General features: G+C 33.3%; 1 protein-coding gene across 3 annotated transcripts in view; it reads right to left on the bottom strand.

Annotated features, from left to right (window-relative positions):
• Nucleotides 1-1009: 1009 nt before the first annotated feature.
• PCDH11X (protocadherin 11 X-linked) overlaps nucleotides 1010-11918 on the bottom strand; it is a 393314-nt gene continuing 382405 nt past the window's right edge. For 2 of the 3 annotated variants that reach the window (XM_019618163.2, XM_019618164.2), the window contains exon 7: nucleotides 1010-2913. In XM_019618163.2, the coding sequence (XP_019473708.1) occupies nucleotides 2522-2913 (392 nt within the window). In that variant the 3' untranslated portion in view covers nucleotides 1010-2521. The remainder of the gene's footprint in view (nucleotides 2914-11918) is intronic. The other variant, XM_019618166.2, reaches the window with a different exon arrangement.

Consider the following 11918-nt stretch of genomic DNA (forward strand, 5'->3'; position numbering starts at 1 on the left):
TTTTTTTCTTTTGTTTGTTTTCTTTTTAGAAATAATTTGCTAAACTTTTTTTTGTTTTGTTCTTCTGCCTCTGAAAAAAATATAATTCTAGTGTCTTTATCTTTTCCTGTGAAAACAGCAAAACTGTAGGAATGGATTGCTTTGCCAATAAATTTCAATTACAATATTCTGTCAGAAAGGACATGTTGAGAGGAAAAAAATAGTTTTCAAGTGCAGCTGCCAATTCTATACAAACACAGTATAGCAGACTTCTATAATAAAAACTAAAGTCCTCTGCTTACAATAGGAAGTATTATATGCCAGCCTTATTCTAAATTTGCACAATTAATGTGTTTGGTAAGGCTGTGTAAACTACAGATAAGCTTTTTTGTATATCCCTGAAAAGGACTGCTGAATTTTTCTAACTACAATGTCTCCAAAGCAAACAACAAATGGCTCTGTATATATTAGGTGTAAATTAATTTGTCAAATTTTTAGTTGTCCTGGAACTGAAAATGAGCTGTATCAACCGTTGTGTGTCAGTAGCCAAAGGACTGTTTTTTTTTTGTTTTCTCCCAGGATTTACATGCAACCAGAAAGCAGTGTGCCACATCTTTTCTAAACATTATTGAAAATCACATTAACAAAAAAATAAACAAACAAACAAAACAGAAGTACGTAGTCAGATAATCTGATGTTTATGAATTAAACCCTATCAGTAGATTAAAAGTGATGCTTTTTTTTTTTTTTTTTAATTTTGCACATAAAATGTAAATGTGATTTGAATAGCTTTACAGTGGGGACAACAATATATAAAGCTACTTATACCTGCTGGGCACAAAATAGAAGCTCTTTTAGCATTCATTGGAAACCCTCAACAACTTGAACTTCTGTAAATTTTACAAGCAGCTAATATTACAGCATTTTTACACTCCTTTTTTTTATTTAATTTTATTTTTATGTTACACGTAAGTTACAGTATGAAGCTTACAGAGAATTCTACCCATAGGAAATATTCATACACTTTCCAATTTCCCTCCACGCAACTTCAATTGTCTCATTTAATGTAGTAATAAAACTAAACAAAGTTATGCAGTTTGTTAAGGAAAAAGATCTTGGTATGTACACACTGTAAATGATGATGGCTAAACAGCAACAGAATGCTAAAAGGAAAATGTGGTGTTTTTTCTTTTTTTCATTGAAGAAAGGAATCTCTGTTTTATCCACTATAGAATTTACTAGTTTTATTTCTGCTACTATTATAACATCCAGTACACAAAACACTGAGAAAAAAATCCTAATCTTTACAGAGAATCATACTGAGACTTTGTCAAATAATATGATTGGAGTGTGTTTGTAATTATAGTTATCCAGCACTCATTACCTGGATTCCTCTTTCTTTGCTGAGAAATGTCTGTGATTCTCTAATAACAAACTAAGCTACAATGACAACTACTCCTTTATCTTATAAGTTTGGGGTGAAGTAACTAATAATATTGCTAACCTTTTACTGAACACTTGCAATAGGTGATTGATTATAGCTGTAAAACAAACATATACATCGCTATAATATTTTAAACACCAGTAGCTTAAAGCCACAATAAGACATCAGCCAAAAAGCTACCCCAGTTTCCTACTGATTTCAGCAGTGCCCATGTAATTTTCAACTAACAGGAACAGTAGCCAAAGCAAGCTCTGCAAGATAAAAAAAAAAAGAGAAGAAAAAAAAGAATTAGACTTATAGCTTGAAAAGCATATGCATTATACTGTTGCTTTTATTATTGTAGAAAGGAAAATCTTAGAAGAAAAAAATCTTGTAATATTTTTAGATCTATATTGTATCCTGTTCTGTTGTCTATTTCACACAGAAAAGCCTAGTTAAGAGCTTTCTATTTCATCTACTGCATTCTTTCAAAGAATAAATACCTGTAGATTCAACAACTGAAAATTAAAATCAAAAGCAGTTGTCATGTCTTTGAGTACATTCTCCTTCTCAATTACATGAAAAGTAAATTTTGGTAGAAATGTACACCATCCTTCCTAAGTATATCTTGTTATATTATGTAAGGTAACCAAAAAAGAAATTGACCACTTGATCTCTATTGGTAAGCAAACGGAAGGTGAAATCTATGAATACCTTATAAATTATAACAATGAAGACAGAAAAAAATTGGTAAGTTATGTTACTGCAATGTTTCCTAAGCTGTATTAAGAAATTGCTTTCAACAGGGAGGAAGACCTGCTAGCAGATATTTGCACCATATAGACCCATATAAGAAAATAAGCAGGTTTTTATGGTTTTCTTTTGATTGGCTCTGGATTGCGAGTTTTCTTCCCCATTTTATATATTTTACCAAGAATTGTGGTGAATTTTCTTTAATTAAGTCAAAAGGATTTAGCTTTTCAAGTTCAAATTTAGGATTCTATATACATAAATATTCACAAGCCTAACAAATTGTATATGCACTAAGAATAGTGTTAGGCTGTGACTATATACAGTAACACCTTAAAGCCTGAAATAGCCGATTTGTTAGATAGGCATTTATAGCTGGTGCTCATGGATAAATGTAGTGCTACTCCCAGACACTGCTGCCTGGTGGGACATGGCAAAATTTGCCAGAGGGATGACTTTGACAGGATCTTCACTGGTGCAGTGTCTTTCACAGGTGTTGTAGAACTGGGGCCTGGGCCCACCTTGGCCTTTGTCATTGTCATCCTTTGGAAGGGGCCTCCCAAGAGTGTGTCGTCCGTCAGACCTGGCTCCTCGGCCCCAGCTTTGCTGGAAGCCAAATGATGGCAAAGTTGTGTTGGATTGTTGATACTGTGTCAAAGAAGGTGGCATCCAGCAGTTGTCAGAATGGCCCAGGATGAGACACTCCTGTGTGCAGGTTTCAGAGGCCTCAGCCAAGGCTTTCTGGAGATTTACTTCAATAGCTGGGAGGACAGAAAAAGATAAGAAATTATCAAAAGATTTAAACAATGATGTACGTAGGGAATGAAGGTTAAGAAAGCAATCCCAGTTCTAAAACAAAGGACATATTTTGGAAAAAAAATACCTGCAGTAATACGACTTAAATGAACATATAGATGCTTTCAATTTGGAGGCCCACAGTGATGTCACTGGCAAGCATCAGAAAAAACGTTAGCATTTTAAGAACAGATGATAACATCACTACAGCCCAAGTAACTAAAGCCCATATACAGTCTCCTTATAATGATGTTTTTACTTTCTAAAATCGCCCCTTTAGTAATAAAGCTAAAAGCTTTACAATGATCTAGCAATATAACACTTTTTTGCATTCGTGAAAAAAATAAGATTAAAATTAGATTTTAAAAATATGCTCTTAACGCTGGATTTTTTATTTATTTATTTTTTGCTCTGTTTAAGGAAAAACAAATTTAATTTGGGTATAGTCAAAGGTGGTACATTGGTTTCAAAAATGCACTCAAGAACTTTAAGAATGAAAGACAGCATTACAGTTGTTTTAAAGAGGATTGATTTCTTGATGCATTCAATACTGGAAACGTTGAAAAAAATCAAAGGGTAATAGCAAGAAAAGCTGTAACTTCTGTAGTTTACAAGTAATCGAACCAGAGCTCTTCAGTAGATGCAAGGTTTGTGCTCTTGAAAAGGATTACAGAAATGCTAATGTGTTCAAAGGCCAACTAAGAAACACATAATTTTCAATACATAAAAAATCTTGATCAATTTCATTTAAATGATTGTGGTTTTTCTATGTAGTGTAGATTCTAATTAATGTAATTAAAATTCTAGAAATCATCCCTTGAAATGTTTTTCATATTATATATAATAATTTTATATGATCTTACTATGAACAGAGTTAAAATATGTCAGAAGAGAGGAAAAGTCTCTGTTCAGATATTTCATTGTGTCTTTTCACAAAACTTCAAGACTATCCTTTTTTGTGACAAAAGCTATGTATGTATTTTTAATATCTAGCTTCATGAAGATAATCTTTAGAAATGGGTTCTGGTTCACAACTAGCACAGAAATTATGCTGCTACAAACTACTTATTGCAATATGAGCTCTGAGTAGGAGCCTCTCATCATTTGAGCTTTGTTTGTAAACAGATGCTGTATTTCTGCTTTAATTTAATGTTCTGTTTTTATTTGAATGTTGAAATCTGTGTAAACTACGAAGCATAAGTACATATTTCCATATTACATCTAAATACAAATGGATTTAGTTTTCCTTCAGACATTAAAATACATTATGCTGCTGTCCAAAATACAGGCTGCATCTTTTTAAGTCTATCACTTGTAAGTAGTCAATTGGTTTCTTGCTGTTTCATTAATGTTATATTCTTGATTATTTCTCCTGAAGGACACTGTACATTGTATCTGCCTGTTAGGGAAATGAGTGTTTATAAATGTTGCTTTGCCCTATTATTAGCATTACAACATGTCTACCGTCATTTTGTCTCCATATGTCTGAATGTAATCCTGACAAAGCTTTGGCACCTTACTGTTGAAATACTAATCCGGTTTTGATGGGTGGAGGGATATATAAATATGAAAATAATTCAGCAGAGAAAGCAGTTCACTCAAAAAAAGTTACTACTGCTAGATTAGTCTAATCTGTTTGTGTCCTACTATGTGCTATTAGAGACAGAAATCTGAGTATATATAAGCTCTTAAAACTCTTCATTAATTATCTCTAATTATCCAGGTTTGCTTCTCTTCTGATCAAGACAATTCACTAAAATCAGGTACATCCTTGACTGAGAGTTGAGTAACCCCTGACTTATGCAGAATCTGATATTTTTGCATCTATTAACAAAACATTTTTGATACTCAATCCTTCAGTGTTCTTTTTATTTCAAGATATCACTTAAAATTTTAATTAATTAAGCTGGAAAAATACAGTTATTTGTTTGGAAATAATAATTCTTATGTATTACTAGCTCCACATAGCAAGTAGTTACAATACTTGTAGTATTATCTAATGCTCGAATAAAAAAATAAAATTAAACAATCAAAATCTGCATTTGGCAATAAAAACATAACATTTAAGCTTTAGACAAGGCAACTACAGAAATAAAAGATCACTTAAAAAACATTCTTGACACCATCTGGATAGATCAGTATGACAGTAATTTTGTGTCATGAGTTGTCAGACTGCATGTAGACTTGGAACATGCTAGTGTGCAAAGAACAACAATGTTCTCAGGATGCCAGTCTCATTTATTATCTTAATAAAGTATTTGTACATGAGTTTTAGTTTTAGCAAAAATATTACGAAGAGACGCTATCAAATCGTTAGTACAACTCTAGGCACAATCCTGTGATATGACTACAAATTATTTTGGCTTTGAGGTTTGAGTTTAATTATATAACAATCCTGCACTTGCAGACTGTTGAGAAGATAAATTTTTTTGTAGCAATCACAATCTTTCAGTGTAGGCATTTGTAAGACATAATCTTGATTGTCAAAATAATTCTATTTTTCATCACTACTTATAATTAGTGACATGCAAAATATACAGTTCTCATTAATTTTGAAGAGTTACTTCCATTTTCCACTGAGCAGCTCTGCAGTGCTGTAAGAGAACAGGAAATAAAAAAGTATTTAGCACATACAAGTACTTTTCTGTATGATGCCTGACTCATTTTTTTTCCAACAGTAACAGTCAAGTTTTGTTTATAACGCACTGCACTTAAAAAAAATTATCAACCTCTACTGTAACTTCAAAAGGAGAACATGTTTTATAAAATGAATAGAATAGTTTTGTTTTGTTTTTAATTTAAAACATCTGCATATAGGCCAGCATTAGTGCAGCCCTGAGGCAGTTTTTAGGAGATTGGATATGCTGTAGGAAACCAAATTAACTAGGGGTGTGACAATGAATATATTGTGAGACAGGCAAGGTCCTCACTATTTACATTTAAAGGAATCTTAGAAAATCTCAGCAACTGATCTGTTGCAGTAAAAACTACTAGCAAGGACAATCGGGATGCAAAACAACTTCTATTTGGCATGAATTAAAAATAAATAAATAAAACCATTATTTTTTAGCACAACGAAGTAAAAATGACCATTGGAGTATAATTCTGTTTTTCAATGACCCAGCACAAAACATAGGATTTTTTTATTCATGAATATTCATGAAATGTAGCTTCTTTCAGTCCTTCAAATTCAATCTCCTAAGATATCATTTTCCTAAGATATCATTCTTCTTCTTCATTAGCACTTGAAATCTTTCTCACTTGCTTCCAGGCTCTGGCAGTCTATTGCCATCTAAACTATGTTTAGATGCTTTAGTTATAAAAATTTTACTTTTAACAATTCCATATTTTATCAAACCAAAGAGCTTTTTATCAGCAGTAGAGTGTACTGCTAATGGTGCCAACTTACAATACAATGCTGCTGATTTCCAAAATTCTGTTACCAACTTAGAATGAAAGGAGTCAATGTAACTAGCACTGAGCCTGGCTCCCCCTTCACCATTTGCTGCTCACTTAAAAGGAGGGAATCAGGCTGGCTCCACAGAGCATCCCAGAGGACAATATGAAGAGGAATGCAAGCACTGCTGGGCGAGTGCCAGTTTCAGTGCTCAACAGGCCGTTTATCCAATGCTGTACAAATTGACCATCGAATTTTTCTAGATGCTACTCTTAAAGCTTCCTTTTGCTTTCCATCTTTTTATGCAGGCTACTGTTTGTAATAGTTACTTCATGCAAGTCACTGTTAAATGTAGGCGAAAAGAAAACCTTTTTAGTCTTTCTCTCATTCAAAATTGGTAATATAGGTAATTATTCTTCCAGTCCCATAAGTATTCTGGTGAGAAAAATCTGTGGAGTCTGCCTCTAACAATCAAGTTAAAGGTAGTTTCTTCCATTTCTGAGTATTTTCAGAAGAGATAGTGGTTTTCTGTACTGAAATTCAGCGTCTAGTAACATCTCATGTAGGAGAATCATCAACCATGACATACAAGTATGAAAGAATTTTTAATTCATCCAACAGATCACTCTCATACACATGTGAATTTACCAGTGTTGTTTGAACTCTAGATTGTTTTAGGAATGAAGGTGTTATTTAAACTGCCTGCCTCAGAACTAAGAACATTTTTAAAGAAAATGTATGTCAGTTCTTATGAAATGTTTAGATCAGAACTGTCAAGTATAACTAAAAGCACAATAGTTAAAAGGCTTTCTTCATTGTTCCCCAGTCTTTATCATTTATAGGTCAAAACACTCTTCAGTAAGAATAATTATTTTCACTTAAAACATTGAGTTTCAACTTTGTCAGGTAGCTATCCTTCAGTAAAAGCAGTTATAAAAAATACTACTTGATAGTTTTGTTTGTTTTTGGTTGTACATTTCTATGATTATAACGTCCGTATATGGTATAGATAGAAAATACTGAGTGTTCTTGCATATGAAATAAAGCTGAAGAATTCTATAATGCTTTTTGCACTATCAGTCTACAAAATACATAGCATAATGCTGCATACTTTGATGCTTCCAGCTCAATATTGGAAGCTTAAGACTATTCCTCAAAGAGAATTCTCAAAAGAAGACAAGCTGTTAATATGACTGTGTTACCAGCATCCTCATAATGCTGTGTACATTGCTGTATATAAGATACACTTTCTTTTCTACTCCTATACCCATATGTCCATGCCAAACAGGAGGTGTACTACTAAGATAAGATCACAAAATTCATTACTTGCATTATGGCATCATGCAGGCTTAGGTTGGAAGGGACTTTTGAAGATAACTGGTCTAAATTACTGCTCAAAGCAGGCTGTCTTGATCAAGGTAAGTGTTTTTCCAGAAGTTTAGGCCAAATTTTAGGAATTGCACATCTCCCCTGAAACACATTTTAAAAGGGAGCTGCACATTCTTAAAGCTGACCAATCAACAGTGTGAATTTCTGGAGAATCCTTAAAATATCCCTAACTTTATCCACATTAAATGTAATAATAATCAAAAGGAATTGGTAAATTTTCATTAGGAAAGTATTCATATTCCAGGCTTAGGAGCTTATAAATTATATTTAAAATTTTCAAAAACAATTAAAAAAATATTAAAAATGGAATATAGATAGAGTGGTTGAATTTAATACTGAAGTCTTAATGAAAAGCCAGTACTGAATATGATACATTTTGGATGCAAACCATCCAGTGTTGCATTTAAAGCACTCTTGTTTCATAATAAAGCAAGCAACAATTAGCAAGCAATTAAGCAAATTGCCCATAATTATGCCATTGCTGAGCTATTTTTCATATTTTCACAACACAGCACATATATGAATACATGGCTTGCAGTGCCAATGCTATTCTGTCAGCATCCAGAAGTGCCTCTCATTTACTGAAGCGTTTCATATTAAACAGCTCCCATTGCACTTTCAGTGCTCTCTGCTCAGCAGGAACTCACCAGAGTGATGAAGATGACAATCTTATACTGCTCTTCTCAGCCAATGGCTCCTAAGGAATGGGTTGTGTTCCCTCCTGCACTCTCCTCTTTCCCTTCTCCCCCTCCTTCTTTTGCCCATGTGTATGTACTAAAAGTGGTATTCAATCTAAGCAAGAATTCAAGCATAATATAGGGAAATAATAGCCTAGAATTACCCTGGTGACCGAAAGCTGCCACTTGGGCAACATCATTTAGCAGTCTCTGCTATGTTAAAAGAACTAAAATGACATTAACAATAAGAAAGGAAGGGCAGAATAGTTTGTTAGTATAAACTGGGCTGTTTTAATAAGTTCAGGAGGAAGAAGCTTGAATGTAAAAACCCTGAATAACTGCTGCTATATCTTTTTTAGCTTTTATAATAGAATCCCTTTAGGAGAAGCTTCCTATGAATATTTTATTTCCTGTATATATCTTGGTTACTCAAAAACCTAAATAAATTACTGAAGTTTTAGCCTTTCAACCTTTTTATTCAAAGAACAAGTAGGACACATCACTGCCTTTACTCTTCAGCCTTCCATACAGAGCTTGCCTCTCCCATATCCCATGTTAAATTACACTCTGAGGAAGGCTGATTCTCCTGACATTCTGAATATGAAATCAAGAGGCATGCTGGAAATAACATATCTCTGTGTGGCCATCTTGTGCTGGATAGAATTTCTAGAATAGGCTCTCCTTCCATTCCAGTCATCACAGTTACATATCCTAACATCCATGTTTTTAATTTGAATTTAATCCTAAAAGATGTTCTGAGTGAAGCTTTTTATTATAAAATCCCACTGGTATGAAATGTGGATATTTTGCATCTCGCTTCAACTAGTCTAACAAACATTATTAAAGATAGATAGGGAAAGTTGGTGAAGAAGAAGACAGAGAAGGGAAGATGAATCAGGGCAAAAAGAGAGAACATATGGTAATTCCTGTATAATTAACTACACTTGTGAAGTGAAGTGAATCTCTCCTTCACAAATAATAGTCTTAGAAGGAAAAAAAAGAAACAAAAACAAAGCACATTACTCTTTCATTAAGCTTCTCATTGTTATTCTGACTGGAATTCCAATCTTGTATTAATCAAAACCAAGAAATTGTTTAAAAGCAACAATCCCATAAGAAGTTTGATTTCAGTAATTGCTGTTTTCCACAGAAAGATATTTCACGGAAAAAAAATAAGCTTCTGAAAAAAAACTGAGCTCCTCAAACACCACCAACCTCTTTTGCTCAATGTTAATGAACAGGCATATGAGAATATTGCAGAGTGCATGGTATTGACCCTTCTTCTTTCAGCAGCCCAACTGTATTATTGATCTTTAACGTATGGGCCTTGTTTACAGCAAAACAAATATTCTAATTTGCAAAAGACATATGTTTCTTATATTGAGTTATCAATGAGAATTTTAACCATACCTTGTAAAGTATAATAAACATCTGAAATGAATAGCCTAAAATCTAGTCTATTGATTAAAATAGCGAGTAATACAATGTTCTTTATTTAATATTTAATTAACTGCTTTACATTTGTGCTGAAGCTTTTTAATTATTAATACGGAGTTCATTATTTAACACAGAATATAAATTTAAATTCAAATCAATTAGATAAGGTGAAACTACACAGTGAAGAATGGTTTTTCCTCCAGCAATAACCTTCGACCTGGAGACAAAGTAAAGAGTGAAATCTGTATCTCTTTCCCCCACACATGCATCTTCAGTGGTATACATCAAGCTTTTCTACTGACGTAAAATTTCTGCAGTAAACCCAATATCCCGCAAAAAAATATGCTGGATGAAAAAGACTTTCAGCTGTGATTTTACAGCTGGCCCCTGGAAGAGAAAACACTTTCAGTAAGAGTTTTCTGAAAGGCATTTGTAACACAGCAAATTTTTCTTCCTCTTGATGTGTCAAACTTCTTTTTAAGCCTCTAAAGATAAAATTATTGTTTGCGGGAAGGAAAAGAAGAGTCTGTTTAAAGTTTTAGATACCCAGCAATTATCATCTTGGAATAACTGTCTCCTAAGTATTGTTTTTATCTTAATGTGGTGGGCTGACCTCAGCTGACAACTAAGTGACACACAGTGGCTCACTCACTCCGGCAATCCCAGCAGGATCGAGTGCAGTGAAAACCTTATGTCATTCTCTGCAAGATGAACTTCTCTCATCAAAGCCATTTTTTAGAGTGATCACAGAAATGGAAGGTATAGTAATGCTAGTATATCCTCAAGCATTTGTAGAGAGTCTGAAGCAATAAGTACAATACTTATTTCACTAAGTACTCTCTAATATGATGATGTTTCTAAGGCCTTACTGCCCAAAAATACGTGTATTCATATTTAAAAACTAGTTTTATGCTTTCTTAAATATCCTTAAACATTACTTGAAATTTGTGATGCAGAAGTTCTATGAGGATTAGTATATCTCTTATCAACTTCAAGAGATTAGATTGCAAATGTGTTGTAAAAATTGCTTTCCATCTTTCAAGTGGAAGTCACCCTTCAATGTTATACAAGTTGTCTCCAGTTTCCTGCTGCTTTTTTGACAATTAGCCCCCTTTAGATATTTCCAGCAAGAAGTTACATCTAACGTTTAAATATCTATGCCAAATAATATTAGAAAAAAGTTCTAAAATAAAACAAAACAGAATTAAAAAAATAAAATCTGGAATAAAAATACCTGCATATTTATTTTCTCTTTATTAGAACCACAGACATGTTTGTTACCTCAGAAAAAGTAAGAACACGTTAGAACAGAAGGGGGGCTAATTGACAGAAAATTCATTTAACCAATACTGGGTAACACTGGACATTCTGAAGTAGCATTTATATCTCCATTTTTGTGATCAAATACTTATCCAAATGCCTCATTAGGAATGCACATGAGGAGCCCTTACCAATTAAACAGATGTGTTTTGCTTAAGTTCATTTATTTATTTAATCAAGAGTCAGTTCAACATGATACGTTCTCTCATTTAATTCAATAAGAAGAAGCTTTTGCATGTGGGTTTGCTGTGGGATTTAGTAGTGTATCAACATTATTTTGAGAGGCACTGAGTGGAAAAAGAGAGTGTATTATACAAAGGAAATATGTGCATTGCTATATTTTCTCTTCAAAAAACGGGAAAAAAAAACTATATTAATGTCATACAAAGAGCTTGAGGTTTTGTTTGTACAGCGCTCCTCAAAATGCAGCTTTTTAAGCTCATAATTTGAAAATGAAATTTATTTAGCAGTCATTTCTACTGATAATTCATAACATCTGTTTTTTCTCTTCTTCCAACCTTTCAAAAGAGTTTTCTCCCTTTTTCATTCATAGTTCCATTCTTACACACGCACACACACATATATTTAAGATTCAGAAAAGAATTATTGTTTACAATACCTGGACTTTAAGTATACAGGGAAGATTACACCATGCTCAGTTTTTTAAGGCCAGGGGTGTGGGGGAGAAAGAGGAGTGTGAGAGAGACAGGCAAGGGGACAGAGAAGTAGGTCAGTGTTTTTGTGTGTGTTT

The sequence above is a fragment of the Meleagris gallopavo genome, chromosome 9 (assembly GCF_000146605.3).
Source record: "Meleagris gallopavo isolate NT-WF06-2002-E0010 breed Aviagen turkey brand Nicholas breeding stock chromosome 9, Turkey_5.1, whole genome shotgun sequence".
In the NCBI taxonomy this organism is placed as follows: domain Eukaryota; kingdom Metazoa; phylum Chordata; class Aves; order Galliformes; family Phasianidae; genus Meleagris; species Meleagris gallopavo.